Here is an 18,052-nt window from a genome sequence, read left to right as displayed (position 1 = left end):
AGTACTGCCAGTAAGATGTGTCTTGATGTAGTTTTTGTCATATTTCCTGTCTTTAGAATTTGTTAAGCTATTTGGATATTGGATACATTTTACCAATTTGGAAGTTTTTCAGCCATTATTTCTTCAAATCTTTTTCCTTCTTGTCCTGTTGATAATCTCTTCTGGAGACTTCAGTTAAACATGCCTCTTGTCGCTTCAAGTTATCACACAACTAAGGCTCTGTTTATTTGTTTAATTATTTTTTCTCTGTGGGTTTCATTTGGAACCATTTTTATTGCTATGTCTTCAAGTTTACCCTTTTATTTCTGCAATTCGGAATCCACAATTAAACACAACTGATGTTTTTGTTTTTGTTTTTCATTTCACAACTTGTGCCTTTCATCTATAGAAGTTCATTTGGGGCCCTTTTTGTGTCTTCTGTGTCTCTACTTAATTTTTGAATTATGCAATACAGTTATAATGACCTCATGTCCTTTTCTAATATTCTAACATCTGAGGATGTTCTAGTTTAGTTTGATGTATTGATTTTTCCCCTTGTTACAGGTGAAATCTCTGTGTTTCTTTGCATGCTTGGTAATTTTTTATTGGATTCCAAATATTTTTAATTTTACTTTATTGAGTGCTCAAAATTTCCTATAAATATTCTTGAGCTTATTCTGGGATGCAGTTAATTTCCTTTGAAATGGTATACTCTTTCGTACTTGTTTTTAGGATTTTTTAGGTGAGACTAATGCAGGACTCAGACTACGGTTAACTTTTCTCCCTATTGAAGTAAGACCCTATTTATACTCTGCTCAATCCCCATGAATTATGAATTTTTCCAGTCTGACTAGTGGGAACAGGTAGTGTTTACAGTCCTGTGTGTTTTTGAGGCAGTGTTACCTCTAATCCTCTCAGATGGTTTTCCCCAAACAGGGATGGTTTCCCCACATAAACTGTAGATCAATACAAAGCTGAATACTCACAGGAACCCTCTGCAGATCTTAGATGTTCTCTCTTTCAGCAGCTCTCTCTTTCCCAATCTGCTGTATGCCATCTACTTTGGTCTCTCTGGACTTTAAGTTCAATTTCATCAATTTAGGAAGTCCACTGGGCTCCCTGCCCTTCTCTATGCCCTGGAATCTCTCTCAGGAAATAGTAGGACTCACCTTATTTCTTTACCATCACTCAGGGACTACTGTTTTTCATTTCCTGATGTCCAGTGTCTTGCAAAATTCAATTTGTGATTTTTTTATTGTTTCCTGTGAAAGAGTGCTTCTGGTCCCTGTTACTCTATCTTGGTTAGATGTAAAAATCACTTTTTAAAGAAAGTCTGCATAATTATGAAACTGTCTCAGATTATGCCATATAGTTCATGTAACATTCACATTCTTTTTCACTCATATTTCCAGCACCAAAATTTGTTTATTGTAATAGTATTTGAATATAAAATATTATCAAGTGTTAATACTACTCTTGGCCTTTGTTACTCAAGCCATTCAGTTATATTTGATTAACCTCAAACTTTATGAAGGACATAGAGAGAGGCATGATTAATATTTATAATATACGATTATATTTTATCTTATAATAAGTATAAAAAGGCTTTTTGGATGAGCTGCAAGAAGTGAAAAGATTATCAAAGTCAAAGAATGTCGTTTTGGCCACTTAAGTGGCAAAGTGGTCCCACACTTTGCTATTGTGTGTGTGTGTGTGTGTGTGTGTGTGTGTGTGCATGCCACACTGTGAAAAAAAGTATCACAAGTTTAATTTCCAAATTGTGAGTATTTCAAGATGGCACAGCTTCCTTTCAGAATTCCAAAGAGGTTTGTAGTAGTTATTGCCAATAGTGGTTTTCTTAATTTAAAAAATCCTGTAATGAAGAAATAGAAAGAAGAGTTATCATTGAACATTTAGAGGCTGGTTGAATAAGCATGGAATATTCTAGTAATTTAACTAGAAATACATAGTATTATGTGCTTATTGAAAATATATTGCTAAGATTTTGAACACTCCTTTGAGATACTTGTCTGAAAGCAGCAGTAAGAACACAAATACCAAAATGTATAGAGTTAAAAAAATAAATATTATTTAGGTAGCAACTAACCTTAAGTATCTCAGAGTCCACTCTTCCTATGACAATAGCATTTGAAATTTTAAGTAAAATGCTTAGTTATTTGCTTGGCAATCTAGGAAATATTATGTCCTCAGTAAGCCAGCAGCATGGTCATTTCTGATACCTAGGCTAATGTAAGGAAATTGCTATAAAATATCGTCAAAATATTGTTAAGTTTCTTTTAGTATTTGATGTCATTGATGAAGAATTTGAACATGAATGATGTGTTCATATTTGTAAGTGTTTCAGACTCCACACAGAGTGACACATCAACACTGAACGAGACAGAGCATACCACTTCTTTGCATTTGCGTGTATGTTTTCTGGCCAGGAGGAAATGAAATAATTGATAAATTAGGAATCCTTGACAGAATATATTATCAGCAAAGCTTTCTTTAGATGTAACAATAATAATGCTTGACTTGAACCCTACTTGTTGTCACTGAAGGACACACATTTTTCGTTCTTAAATATGTACAAGAATTTTTTATATTATCTTTTGCAATTACATAATTAACATTTATAATTTATTTTTAAATATATAATTAAAATTTAGAAGGAATATGTTAGCAAACCAAAACACACGTATTTTATCATTATTTATCTTTGTAAGTGATGAATAAATAAAGGGAAACAGTAGATTCAATGTTTGGCCATTTTATTGTTCAATTCCAAATTATGTTGGGGTCATAGGACCTCCAGTGTGTTTCTAATATGTTAGAATCTTGCAATTAGAGAACCTCAATGGAAAATAGTATTGGAAGAGGATACTTTTGTCTGAGATCCAGAAATGTGTTCCCTTTTGGAGCTTGTAGACACTGGATATTCACAAAGCTAGTGATAGTTCAACCCTGCATTAGGAATCCCAAAAATTACTCTTAGATCTGTATGCTCCTTGGAGTTGAGGGTCACATATTAAGCAAGATATTATGGCCTGCCTTCCCTTTAGTCATCTTCTTAAGTGTCTTCCCCAAGAAGATGCTCTACCCACTGTTGTTTCCTTAATGTACACTACTAAGAGGGATTTTTTTTTTTTTGGCTCAAATTGTTTTGGGATTTTTTGTTTAATTATTAGAATTTCCATTTCAAAACCCACATTTATCTCAAGCATGCTCTGCTCCTTCAATTCTTAACTAAGATATAAAAAATGCATCTTGCCTCGAATGCCATTTAGGGTTTATATATAGATTCTTTTTAAAGACGAATGAAATAAATTCAGTCATTAAATATTTGTTGAACAGCTACTCTGTGCAAAGAATAGTGATAGGCTACTTTGAATAACAGATGATACAAATTATCAAGGGGTTTATAATGTACTTGCAGGACAGGAAGACACATAAACCCAATAATTTCACACATGACTAATTGGCATGGAACCATATTATACATTTCCCTTACCCCCCTCAGTAGACAGCAAGCTCTTTGAGGGCAAGAACTATTTTTTTTTTATGCAAGGTTCTATCTCTAGTGCCTGCAGGCATAAGATTCTGGTAGGCAGAGGTGGAGAGCCTGTTATAGTTTGTAGAATCAGCAGTTAAAATTGAACAGACATAGTAATGCATTGAATTGGGGTGGTGATCAGGCAACCATTCGGAAGTAGCTGACACAGGATTCTTAGAGGCTGGGCCCTGGGGGTAGCATGGGGGCAATTTCCAGAGGAAATTGATTGAATGCCATCCTAAGGAATTATCAAAAACATAGCAGGTTTTCACATACCTTTAGTTTATTTATCACTTTCCTAATGTCCCTACCGCACCCTTTTCCCTCAGCCCTTTGGAAGAGCTCTTGAACATGGTTTATTTTTATGGCTGAATTATATGATAATTTATGGCTTTGAGTAAATTATTCACAATGCTATTTTCTGCTACTAAGAGTGCCAAAATCTAATTAGATCTGCCACAAAAATGTCTATTCCAAAAGTTGCTTTTTACCCTATAAAAAACATGTGATTTTTCCATAGCTAATAGAGAAGTGACATTTAAGAACCTGCACTGATAACCAACTAGTACCGAAATTTATGTGTAAACAAACATGGTATGTGTGATGTATACACATTTTTATATTTTCTGTGTAAAAACACATGCCATATTGTGCATTTTTCAATTTAAATAATGATTACAAATATATCCATCATTCTAAGGATTATCCTGATTTCTCTTTTGTCAGTCTGCACATTGTGTGAAAACAATTTTTGTGACAGTGATTGATTTAAATGAATTCACTTCTGAGAGAGTGATTGTTTTCATTTAAAATGTTGGGTATTTTTTTTTCCTGTATCTGAAGGCACTTGAACTGCTTTGCATTTCTCTCAGTTCTGAGTATTGAGGCTAATATATTATGAAACATTTTTTTGAAATATATGCACATTAGCTGTCATTATTTCTACTTTAATTAATGTCAGAGAGCATAGTTAGCACAGAGTTTCAAACAAGGAGTATCCTCAAAACATTTTTAGTAAGATGTGCAAGCACAGTCAGTATTTAAAAAAGAAAACAGAAGGAAAAAGGATAATTAAAACAAAGTTTTCATATTTTCCTAAGCAGAGTAAATATTCTGAATGTGTATCTTAGAAGACAATAAAGAACTCTAACAGTCTTATGAATTGAAAACTATTTTTGCATTTTTTTACATGGCTAGCTAAAATGTAAGTGTGGGATTTCAGATATTTATTTTCCTTCAATTATCAATTGAGAGTCGAGTTTGTAGGGGTTTCAGATATATCAGTACTGAAAACAAGGGCTTATTTTTAACATTCACTAGAAGAATGTCACCAAACCTTCTTATCCTATTATTTTTATGAAAAACAAATGAGAATGTTCATCAATATAAGCTTGTTTAACACATGTAATATTTTCACTGTTTTATATTCAAGCATACTATTAATTTGGGGTGATGTTCTGTTTTTATCATAGTAGATGTATTCTTAACGTTTTCAAATACTTTTGACTGACTTCATGTTAGATATGAATAGGTAGGTCGTCATTGCTCCATTACTCATTTGTGGACTTGTTTTCAACCACATAATCCTTGTGAAGGAATTGTCATCTTTGCTGTTTTCTTGGCGTTAGATTTTTTTTCTTTGAGTATCACTATTAATCCATATTATCTCTGTCAGATTTTTTCCCTAAAATATCTTAACTTTAGTTAAACTAGGTAATAGAACTTATAAGTCTACTTAACCAGGAAGACATAAACTTCTGCATTTTGCAGAGCACTTATTGGGAACAATGACTGACAGCAGGACACTGTGCCAGTCCCTCAGAACTAGAGAATGCCCTGAACCTGCCTCAGGTACTTCAAGGACCTCATATGACATGTGAACCTGAAGACTCCAAAGTCAATCCATGTAAACTATTAGCAAAGCTTAATTTCTTTCTCAGTTTTGGGGATGACAATCAAACAGGAAGTTCTAGTATTGGGTCTTCACACGCTACATTGCATTGCCTTTCCTTTCTTTTTGGGAGAGAGGCAGCCCATGATGGATGCTCTTTTAGAGACTTGTACTCCTGTTGCAGCTGCCCAGACTGGTTCTTGTCCATTCTGGAAGTCATGTGAGATACTTTTGGTCTTTCCTGTCAATGTTTCCTTCACAGAATCATGAAATAATATGTATAAGTGAGCTGTCCAGCACGTATTAGGCTGAAGTTGAGTCTTGCTATAGAGAGAAAACATGGAGGGTTATGTTGTCCTCTACATGGTAGATCGAGAAATTTAGTCATGCCGTTGCCGGACCACATATAGCTGCTGTGATTTGCTTTCTCAGGAAAATTGTTTTGTTTTCTTTTGTGTTTGTCACGGATATTTGGCTTCATACTTTTGGCCTTTGAGGAAAGAGCTTGTTTCCTTCTGTTTTAATTATTTGAAAGAGTGACCTCATGCTATAAACGGTGATATTGCACTATGGCTAGTTTTATTAGTGAGGATCATAGTGAGTGTTTTATGGACATGTGGCTAAGCACAAAGAGAAACTAATAAGTGGACTCCAGAAAATTTGGGGCAACCCAAATGGAATTAATCTACAACAGTAATATGTATTTAGGTTATTTGCAAGCATGTATGAAATGTTATCGTTACACATCCTTTGTAAAAAGGCATTAATATGTTTTATTAAAAAATCTCCATTTTCATTATAAAATTATAGGAGATTTTTTAAATAATAAAATGTTGAAAAACATATAGGAACCAGCAAAATATATTTATATTTCACATTTTTGTGTGTTGTTTCCCATGTATTTTCCCTATGGATAGTATTTCTTATGTGGTCATGCTCATATTATATACACATACGTCATTACACAAAAGTTTATAATACTGGGGATTTAGTTTTAAGTTAGAAGTCTGGAAAATACAATTGCCTGGTCAAAACTTTTGGTCATTTTTTAGGCTTTACTGCCATCCTGGATTTCATGTTATTACAATTTTCACTCTTATTAGCAATATATGAAATGACTAGATAATTACCCAGTCAGCATTCATTTAAGAAATCTATATTGCCCAGTTCCTATTTGTCTAGACCCTAGAAATGTAACAGTGAGCATATCATACATCTCAGTTTTCTTTGTGAAACTTAGAGTACAGTTTGGAGATAGACATCAATCACATAATTGCACAAATAAATGTGAAATTCAAATAACGAATTATAAAGCAAAATAGTAACATTTATTAACCTCCATGGTTAACACAGATTTAGGTTGTATTATTTCCTGTACCTTTTAATATATTAAAAACATTTCAAAATGAAGTAGTTTTGATGTTTGGCTAATGTGAATAATGCTGTAGTTTTTTAAAAATAAGTAATGCCCATGAAGAATGCTGCCATGAAAGTGTTTAAAGAAGGAATCTGAACTCATTTGAGGTATCAGGAAAGTGCCCCAGAAGAAGAATTGATGGAGCTGAACTTCAGAAGGAGAAAAAGAAGTTAAATACTCAAAGATGTGTGCATGTGGGTATGTGCACACAGATGTGCAAGGGGGCATATTTATGTAGAGACAGGGAAGGTTAAGGGGACAGGATAAATGTGGAACATTATGGGATATTTGTAGGCAGCCCACAGTGACCAGGGCTGGGCTATACAGGGGATGGAGTGGAGTAGTAGAAGACAATGCAGGGCATGTGAGTAGTTCAGTGAGTGGCCAGAGCCCCTGCATGTTTACTGATCTGCTGGATGGAATGGGCCCACTGCAGGTGCAAAGACCACCCAGGAGAGGCAATGAGGGGCCTGAAGAACTGCTGGCAGTGCAAATAGAACAAGGAGCAAGTGAGAGAGATCTTGAAGACAGCATCTGCAAAAACTGAGCAATTCTTTAGCCGGAATGGCAAAGGCAGGCAGTGTTGAGACCTTTCACATGAGTTGATGAGTCAGCGATACAAGTACCTTCCGGCTGGAGTTGGTGGAGGAGGGAGAATGACACAGATGAGTTTAAACCTACAGTGTTAAATCTGCAACTTTGGTGAGGGTTTCATGAGTGGAAATTTATTGGGAATGTGGCCAATGGCAAAGTGGGGTGGATCATAGAAGAGATTTTCAAGCACTTTGATTCTTTCTAACTTCATGTGATTGTTTTAATCACTGATTTGGCCCTAGGTATGCAGGGTTTGGGTTTATATACAGCTGTGGTTAATCTTTAAAATCTAGTTTAAAAAAAAGAAAACAAGATTGGTTTGCATTTTAGTTTAGATTCTTAAGATGGTTCGGGCCAATTGTTCAACTTCCAGAGGCCACACAGTTTAGTGGTTAAAATGTAGATCATGTTCAAACCCCAGTGGAGCACTTGTCAGTTTTGTGTTCTTTGTCAATTACTCCATCATTCTGACTCCACCTTCTCATCTTCAAAGTGGGATTTCTAATAAGTAAGTTGTGGTTTTTTCAATGAGTTAATCCTGTGACGTACTTACCACAGTGCCTGGAGCCTGGGAAGAGCACAGTCAGTGTTATTATGGTTCCTCAAAAAGAGAACATCAAATAATGTGAAACTAGATGCATAGAAATCAATTTGGTTTCATTTCTTTGAAATTGAGTGAGAACTCAAAACTATGGTTTCGTTCTTTGCTCACACATTGCTCAGACTTATGTCCTCCAGTCCCATCCATGTTGTCACAAATGGCACAATTTCCTTCTTTGTAAAGGCTGAATAATATTCTGTTGTGCACATATACCACATTTTCTTTATCCATTCACTTGCTGATGCGCACTTAGGTTGTTTCCATATCTTGGCTATTGTGAATAATGCTGTAGTGAACATGGGGCTGTAGATCTCTTTGAGACCCCGATTTCATTTCCTGTGGCTGTGTACCCAGAAGTGGGATTGCGGTATCAAGCGGATTGGTTGTTTAATTTTTAATTTTTGAAGGAACCTCCATACTGTATTCCACAGTGGCTGCATCAATTTGTATTCCCACCAACAGTACACAAGGGTTCCACTCTCTCCACATTCTCACCAATACTTGTTATCTCTTGTCTTTTTGATAATAGGAAAAGCAACAAAAAAAAAAAAAGAAGAGGAAGAAGTGTTCTCTTTAAATGCGAGGGAGCTTGTGGGGGTTATGTGTCTTTTACTGCCTTGCCTGACCTACTTAATTCAAGTAGTAGCTAAAATGTAGAATTATTAACACTAAGTGATTCAAAACATAAAGCTTTTACAGAGGATTGTCAATCTCTGAAATTCCTTGTATGTCCTCATGGCAATTAAAAACCTGACTTTTTACCTTTGTTCTCTTCTTTTCCATGCCATTTATTTGCAGTGATGAGCATAAATACAATGCAGCATAAATAAGAAAAGAAGTCCTCAATATGTAGAGGGTCAATAACCCAGTCAAATTTTACTGAGTGAATGGCAGACTAAGGTGCAAGAGTAATTTTTCCCACTAATGCACTTCTTAGAATTGTGTGATTTTTAAAGGTATATACTACAGAATAAGGAGCATATGTCACACAATCCCAATAATAACTTAGATTGTTTTTTAATCCTAGTCTTCTAGAAGCATCTATTATATTTAGTCACACTGATGTGATGCTGTGGTGTTCATGCAGTATTCCCCCCAGATTTTCTTCACTATCATATGATCTTTGAAGAAAATCTAAGCACCAAAAAGTCATTTCTCAAATTATTAGTTATATTATATGTCCATAATAATAGATATTGACATTGTCTTTAGTTTCTTGAGGACTAAACAAAAGACTAAGGGTATTCTGGTTTGGAAGAACTTTTTTTTTTTTTTTTTTGACATGTGTGTTTTTTTGTTTGTGTTCACCTGTTGGCAAATCCGCAAATTTTCTGTCAATTACAAGATGGTAGCCTTCATCGTTCTGTGCCATTCTACTGTTTGATAGCATGATCGTATTTGCATGTCCCATTCAGCGATTGTGGAGAGGTGCCAGTTGCCATGGTGATGAATATGATGTCCAACATCATATCTAGTCATAAAACAAGGATGGCCTTTGAAAAGCCACATGTAAATATTTATTTTCAAAGGTACAGCTGGCTCTTTGTGAAGCCTGGGTCACTTGAATGGTTTTCTTTTCAATGAATCATCAAATGAAAAGTCTGTTACCATATAATTTCCCTTTTTGCTTTAATAAACTTCCACTGTCCTCTATCCTTGGCCCTTTTGGCTAAGAATCAAAATCCACGTTATATAATTTCACTCTTTTTTAGTTATAAATGTGTGTAAGCTGTCTAATTCGTCCAGATTATGGCCACAGAGCTGACCTGACAGCATAGGTTTGTTATGGTGCCTCACCCTGAGCTCAGAAATCTACTGTCCCATTTTTCTGTGGGTCATGCATGAGTACTAGATGCTTCCATGCCAGTCAGGCTGACCCTTTAGACATCAAAGAGGCATTCTCCATAATGGGGCTTTTTCTAAGAATGCATATCAAAATGTTAGTATGATTTTTTTTATTATAGGCTTTTCACCTTTTGGGATTACTTGTCAAATTAAGTAAAAAGAAAAATCCATTAAAAAGCCTTTAATAAGGTTTCTTAGAAGCAGAAGTTTGCACAACTCTTGTACTACCATCCTGAATGATATTAGACTATTAGACTAATTAGTTTAGGACTTAGCTAATAATTAAACGAATAGATTATTAAGTAGCTCAACTGTGTTAATTAATAATTTACATCCACACATTAGTTTCATAAAAGGACCTATTTTCTGCTGCTGACACATGCAACTTATGACTACCTTTTCCTCACCTTTACTGATCAATATGCTCTAAGTTTGATTCAGACAGAGGAATCTGGGAGATAGAGAGTGAAAGGTGCTACTTCTATCCAATGCCCTCTTCTGAAAAAGAAAGAAAAGAATCAGAAAAAGAAAAAAAGAAACTCTATTCTGACACATTGTGAGGCTTATGATAACTATGTTTGCCTTTCAGATCCCCAGCTCAAGGGTATAGTGACCAGGTTATATTGCAGGCAAGGCTACTACTTGCAAATGCATCCCGATGGAGCTCTCGATGGAACCAAGGATGACAGCACTAATTCTAGTAAGTGACAACCTCAGGCCACCCGTTAACACAGTTGGTAGAAGCTACGCTGCTGCTTAAATGACTTCTTAAAATACATTTACAAATACTTGTTGTGTTGGTTCATTTTTACAAATGTTACACACTAGAATGCCATTTACCATTGTACTTGGACCACATGGATGAAAACATTAACAGCAACAAAAGAAAGCTATCATTTTAAGATAATTAGAGGTTATTTTCTCTCTTTCTCTTTTTTTCAAAATGATTGTTACATCCAGCATTATTGTTACTTTTAATCTTCATTATCCTAAAAGTGAAATAAGGACACCAGTGCATCCAGATGAAAGTTGAATCCATGTTTACTTTGGAAGTACTGTTTTTATCAGGCTTGTAGCTTTTTAATGATAATTGTGGAAATTCAAGAGCTGTAAGGATTAGTTGTTTCAAATAATGGAAATGGAATTTTTCAAATTCTTTGCATTCAACCAGAAAAGATAGTATCTTTTTTGTAGAGAGGATGCGAAAGTTCTGTACCTTTAAATACATTGTACAAAATGTTTACATTATATATTTGGGTCTGTGATGATTTTTCTTTAGTTGAAAAGCCACTGACCCTCCATTGTATTAGTGTCTGCCTTCACTTTACTATTTTTTAATATATAATTCTTCTTTGTGTTTTCATTCTGGTGTCTCTTCTTAATTGCTTGTGTTTTCCCTTCCCATTTTCTGTTTATTCTGGCATAGAAGTCCTTTTAATTTAGCACATCAGTTTTAAAATAGACCCTTTCCAATGCTTGGGAGAATGAATGAAAAGCAAAAACTGATTTTATTGGAGATATTTATTCACATATTAACAGTGGATCAGGAGTGCATATGAATCTTTTCCTCCATTTAACATTAGCCCTTCATTTATAGAACATCATTCCATGAGAAGAAGGGAGGATTTGAATACGTATAACAAAATTATAGGCACTTTCTGTTTTAAGTTCTAGTAATCCAAATTTTAGTAGCCCCAAGATCATCTAATAATATAAAGCAGACTGTTTTTGCATTTGATGTCACTATGCGAAGTGTCAATATTTTTCTAGCCATTGTGTTTACCTTTTAGAATTTGGACCTTGCATCATTTAAATTTTTTTTCAACCTAAAAATGTTCTGTTTATCTGCATTTTCTTCCTTTTCAATCTCTGATCTTTTTCTGTCTTTGTGTCTATTATGTTGTCCTTTTGTCCTTTTAAACTTTTCTCTATTGTATTTGTTCATTGATTTTTTTTGTCAAGTGGTTTATTTCCTTCTTTGATTTAGAGAAAAGGGAAGGTAAAGCAATTCAAACACAAGGAAGAAAGAGAAAGCATTTTTATTCTTAAGACTGATGTCAACCATTGTTTACTTGTTGGGATTTTGATATTGAATTGAACTTTTTAAAATTGTAAGGACTTGACCATCTTTGACCTATGAAAGATGCCAGTTTCTTCTGGTTCAAACTAATACATGTGTGTCTGTTCATTTTCTTCTCCCTATCTTTATCCTTACCCATTCTTTGACAAAAGGCATTCTCTTTTTCTTATGTCTTATACTTGTGGGAGTCATGGACTCTCAAGATTTGTTAAGTTCTGATGTCTTCAATGTTTTCTGATTTCCTTTGACCAAAATCCAGTGGAGAATGAGGAATAGTTTTCCATAACTCTGATTACTGCAAAAACTGTGACATTCTGACTTAGAGTTTGAGGCCATCCCTTATGACAAAGTTTTTAAGAAAGGAAATAAACCATAGCTATATGAAAATGCTGCTTAGTTTCTCAGAAAAATAATTCTTTTCACAGGTTTTATGCATTTTTCCCTTACCTTCTTCTTTGGTTTTTGTAATGCCAAACAAGTTGGTTATTTTTAACGATGGGAATCAATATCAAATTAAGGTGTGTTAGGTAGACACTATCTTTTAAAAGCGTATTGCTTCAGAATTGAATAAGGAGCACAATATTTTCTAAACTGTGAAAGTGCAGATTTATACATTATCTGCACACACACACACACACACACACACACACACAATTGTATCTGGTTACGCAAACAGTATTAAACACCAAACTGGAAAACTGAGATTAGACACCAAAAGACACACGACCTTCTGTTCTCTAAATGTGTGGGGCTTGTTTTCTCCTACTATGTAACCACACTTGAAGGAACAAGAGTCTGGCAGCACTTGCAGTCCTCTCTAATCCCCCTAATACTGTCGAGGAACAATTTAAACAATAAAGAGGGGACAGGATCTCCTGTAGAGAAGCCACAGAACCAAGTTCTAGTGCCCACACTCAAGGGGCTTGCATTCCTGTGCAAAGAGCTGTCTCACACCTTCTGTTCCATTTTATGTGCCTTTTTGGCCAGTTGGGTTAGTTCTGTTACCATTTCAACATTTTCCAAAACATAGCAGAATGGAGAGAAACAGGGTGAGATACAGGTTCTCTCCTCAAAAGGCCATTAAAAATTATACGACCATAAAACTTAATAAAACATGGCAGGACTGCGGTAGTTTTATAAAAGCCGTGGGAATTACTGATTCACTCTACTTTTGTGTGTCATCACTTTGTAGTTGAAAAACACATTTTTTAGATGGAATTTTAAGATTATTTTCTTTTCTCTGGTTCATTACAGTAGTCTTATGAATCTTCAGAAAATCATAAACCATGAAAAGTATTCTATAAACATGAGGGTGAGCACTAGAGATGCTGGCAGGCGGGTCCTGGCAGCACTGCCCTTTTGGTTTGACGAAGGGTGTGATGTAAGAATTCACAAATACATTCCAGATTTGTGATAATCCTCTGAATCCAAACCAAAGACTAGTAATCTGTAAGTAGGAAAAATAAGGAGAAATAATCTAAAGGTCACCATGCTGCCACCTTGAAAGTTACTATATGACAAAACTGAGGCTTGAGCCTTCAAATCTTCATGATTTGAGTTGGACACATATCCCCACAACTGAACATGAGCTTATTTAGAACTAGGTACAGTCAGAACGACCCTACTAAGCTGCCTTTGTCAAGATTTTTAGGTGAGTTGAGAAGAGAGAGAAAGGCCAGCAGACAGGTGAGCCTGATCCTAACATCCTCCCCGGGTTTTCCAGCCCGAGATTTAGAAATCTCCGGGGAGGAAAGTGCCATGACAGTGATTGATGATGGGTGATTGGTCCTAATAGAGAAGATACTGTAGCAACTTGACTGCTTACTATTGGCATCTATGTGCCCTGGAGAGATCTTTCACAGAAAGAAATGAGTACACAGGTTACTTCATCACACACTCATTTTCAGGGTATATTCTTTTAAAATTCTTAGAGCTTCCCATCTATCTACTAAACATTAGCCTTACCATGAACTATGGCATTTGATTAGGGTGTAGTTTTCTTTTCCCCTAGTTTGCTTTTGGGGATGTCCTGAGGTTTTCCTGTGCTCTTAAACTTAATTGCTCCCATCACCAGATTTAATAAATGCTACAAGCACCCCTCTCATCTTAGAAATTCCCGACCTGATAATTTGATGTGTAAAAATTGCCCATCACTCACAGCTACCACCATGCTACAGGCCTTGGGATGGCTGTTCCCATCTTGGCTGTACTTTAGCATCATTTGAGGAGCTTTTTAAAAAATTTCCTTATGCCCTAAACCCTAAACCCACTTCCAGAGATTCTTATTTAATTTAATTAGTCTGTGGTTGGGCATGGATATTCTGCTTTATGAATACAGCTAATTTTAAAGTATAGCCGGGGTTGAAAATCACTACTGTACGGAAAACTAGAGTGTTCCACGAAATAAATAAAGTAGCATGAACATCTTATTATTCTGAACTCCCCTAGGCTTTGTGACATTGCTTTATAATTATATAAAATACAAAAGGAATGGAAAATATAATGATGTCTCAATTAACATGGGTATCTGTAGTTTTAATTAGCACCATGGATTCATCATGATCAGCTCTGAATGGGCTTCCACATGACAGTGGTTACATGGATTAGCTTTGATTTGTCTTTCTGTAAATGGTAATAACTGTCATCTTGGAATTCAGGTCCCAACCAAAATCCTAGGGAAAAAACCTATTTTCTGGAAAGGTCATTTTAGGCTATCATCTATAATTTTTCTCTTTCCTATACCATATTATTTTGATGAGTTCATGACGTACTTACTTTCTAGAATTATACCATCTGGCCTCTATCAAATATATGGCACCTACAAATACCATTAGGAGTGTGTAGAGATTAGAATGAATGGGTTAAGTTAGAATAGTTTTCAAGGACAGGCATCCAACTATGTTTTTTTTCTCCAGAACTTTTACACCTAAATCAGGAATTGTTCTATGGTACCCATCCTTTCAAAATATAAGGGAGATAGGAGAGTTTAGGTGTTCTGGCTAAGAGAGATATTAGCCAATGGTCCTGTTCCACAAAAAAGAAATACTGAGTTACAATGACACAAGTACCATGTACTGTTCAATGACTCCCACTCATGTTTACTATTAAGTAATAGAAGTGAGCAAGCATAAGCCTCATTCTTTTATAACATAAGCCTTTAGAATCTTATGGAAAACAGTCCAAAGATAGCTTGAATCATGAAAGCTATTATCCACTTAATCATTTTGTCCCTGAGTATTCCTTTAGGGATGATTATCTATGACCATGGCCTGCCATGTTCCTTTCATCACAGGCATCTTGACATCTTGGGATCAGTAACATGTAATACTTGGAAAAGAAGGTATAAGTTTCCCCCACCCTTCAGAGAAAAAATGTGATGCCTCAGAATTAAATAGAAATTAATTTATAAAGTACATTTTTAATTATACACTGAATAGACCCATAGATTGAAGCCAAAATTACCCACACTTTTCAAATTATTTGTCTTTTGTGGAATACATTTGAGAACCTAAACCTCAGGTATTTTGTTTACATGTTTACTTCAACATTTCAGGGTTGTCGTTGCCTGTTCTGGCCTGATCCAGTTAGTTGGAACTACTCTTGAATTAAGACCTTGAGTGGGAGCAGATAACCTCACTGTGAATAATTAATAGCTCTCTTAAAAATGTATTTACGTTAAGGTCCCCCAAATCATGAAGCAGTTAATACTGAGGATGGTACCCACAAAAGAGTCAACATGTAACCCCAGGATGACAATGTGTTAAAGGAATGTTAAGACTTTTTTTTAAAACTCAGTGATAACATTGCTATCTGTACTATGTAAAATAATAGAAAAATACTTTTCTGGTCAATAAGGGAAGAAATGAAACATGGAAACATAAATGAGTTTTTATCTCACAGATGGGTAAAATTGAACACTTTCCCCTCTTTTATTTTAGTTATCACTCACAGTTTTATGAGATATTAGTAAAAAAAAATGTCTCTCTTTAAAATGTGCATGCCGTTCAGTATGATTCGTTCTTTCTAAATTGAGCACATTGGCAGGTACACACCTTTTCTGGGCTCTGCTGGCATCTCATGTTGGTTCAGCAACACTAATTTAGTTTTGAAATTACCTTTTAAACTTCTAGCCTGTCCTACACTGCAGTGATAAAACATGCTTTCTGCTTGAAAGACCAGACTAAGCATTCAACTTGGACTTTTTTGATTCCACTCTTTGAGAATCTTCACAGCTGATTTCTTTTGGCATCAAACGATGTCAGAGACTGTGATACTGGAATCATGATTACAGGCTTGAGTCTGTGTATTGGTCCACCAATTCTTTGCAATGCTATAGGTGGACTGCTGATATCTATACGTTGAAGCTCAAGGGCTGATTTTACCCATTGAAGATACGTCTTCATTAGAAAGAGAAATAAAACTTAATTAATTGGAACTTCTCAGAAGGTTGTAACATAGATGATTTTTTTTTCAATAAAAGAAATGAAAGACAGAAAAGTGATGGCAAAGCTTTGCTTCCCCTGCCCATTTGTGACAGGCCATGTTTATCTTTACAGCACTGTTCAACCTCATACCAGTGGGACTGCGCGTTGTTGCCATCCAGGGAGTGAAGACAGGATTGTATATAGCCATGAATGGAGAAGGTTACCTCTACCCATCAGTAAGTAACATGCCAAAGGTGTTGGCCATTCATTCAATGTTTGCAAAAAAAAAAAACCAAAACGGTAGTAGCAATAACAAAAATGAGAAGGATCTATGTCTATTGACTCTGCCATCTTGGCTTTAATATTTGATCTTTACTACAGTGCTGTAAGGGCTGTTTCTTTATTATTCATCACTGTCTGATAATATCAGTATATATGTCAAGTGGAAGAGTAATATTACCTCTTAAAATTGTGCATTCACGTATTTTAAAAAAATGAGCTAGTTTGTAGAAAATTGAATAATTTTGAAAGGGTTGAGGTTAATATAATCTTTTATTTCCATTTAGAAATGTACTTGTCTTAGAGAGTTTCCTGAAAAGATGATTTTATAAAAAGAAACAGAATTATTATGAATTCTAAAAAATAAAATTTAAAAAGAGTAGTTCTTTTGAAACCAGGAATTCAAATTGTGTCAATGTTTTGCAGGCAAAAATACTTATAAAACGTGTATCGAATTTAAATCTAAGCAAGTCTTTCTGTTTTGTGTTAATGTATCCTAGAAGTTGAGCACCTTTTTAGCCATATGACTTCTTCTGCAATATTTATTATTTACACATAAGTCTCATTCAGATGTGCTGTATCCATACATTATAGTGGAGTCAGAATTAATTTCTGCCATAGGACCAAACAATAGAGACTTAGATGAAAGTATTTCTTTTCTCCTTTGAGCAAAAGTTGACAGGTTAAATTCATGGTACCTCAAAGAAAAATGCTCTTATTTGGGTTTGCATGTCATGTTCATTTAAATTCTTTAAAACTCTGTTATTGCTAAATATTATCATCAAAAAACTACATGTAAACATGTATAGAGACATTACCCACGCACACGCCCGCATGCACACACACACGCACATAAAACTTAAGCAGAATCATTCTCTGGGGCATTTTCTTGAGCAAATCTGGAAAAACCTGTCAAAGAAAATGAAATTCGAGCTGCGGATTCCCTCTGCGGTGAACTGGAAAATGTTCTTGTTATTTTAGAAGCTTCATCTGAGTTCCCTAAAGGGTGTTCCTGCACACAGACCTGAGCCTCACATGATGTAAATTGTGTTCTGTTGCCCAAAATGAATATTCAACAGACTGAGAGCAAGATCAAGCTAGAATTCCCTATCCTCCCCTTTCAGAGAAGTATGATTCAGATAAAGATCACTTTCTGGAGATGCCTTCTTTCAGATACAAGTCAATTTTATGAATTTGACATTTGTTCTGTTGTTTTTGTTTCTTTCTTTCCCCCCAGGTCATCTTTGACATACCTAAAAATTATTAGTTGCAGTATCTGCCATAACTTCTAGGTCTCTGTTTCTGTTGATGATTTTATCATGTTGTTTGTTGTGCTCTGATACATGTGTTGATGTCAGAGGGACATGTGAATGTTTATTTTATCTT

At 35.2% G+C, this 18,052-nt stretch overlaps 1 protein-coding gene across 4 annotated transcripts in view; it reads left to right on the top strand.

The window, feature by feature from the left end:
• FGF14 (fibroblast growth factor 14) overlaps window positions 1–18,052 on the top strand; it is a 607,406-nt gene that overhangs the window by 470,560 nt on the left and 118,794 nt on the right. For all 4 annotated transcript variants that reach the window (XM_049647178.1, XM_049647176.1, XM_049647175.1 and 1 more), the window contains 2 exons: window positions 10,473–10,583; window positions 16,520–16,623. In XM_049647178.1, the coding sequence (XP_049503135.1) occupies window positions 10,473–10,583; window positions 16,520–16,623 (215 nt within the window). The remainder of the gene's footprint in view (window positions 1–10,472; window positions 10,584–16,519; window positions 16,624–18,052) is intronic.

This window comes from Panthera uncia, assembly GCF_023721935.1.
Source record: "Panthera uncia isolate 11264 chromosome A1 unlocalized genomic scaffold, Puncia_PCG_1.0 HiC_scaffold_16, whole genome shotgun sequence".
Classification (NCBI taxonomy): Eukaryota; Metazoa; Chordata; class Mammalia; order Carnivora; family Felidae; genus Panthera; species Panthera uncia.
The sequence above is the reverse complement of the archived record's forward strand: the minus strand, read 5'-3'. Positions and strand labels throughout refer to the sequence as shown.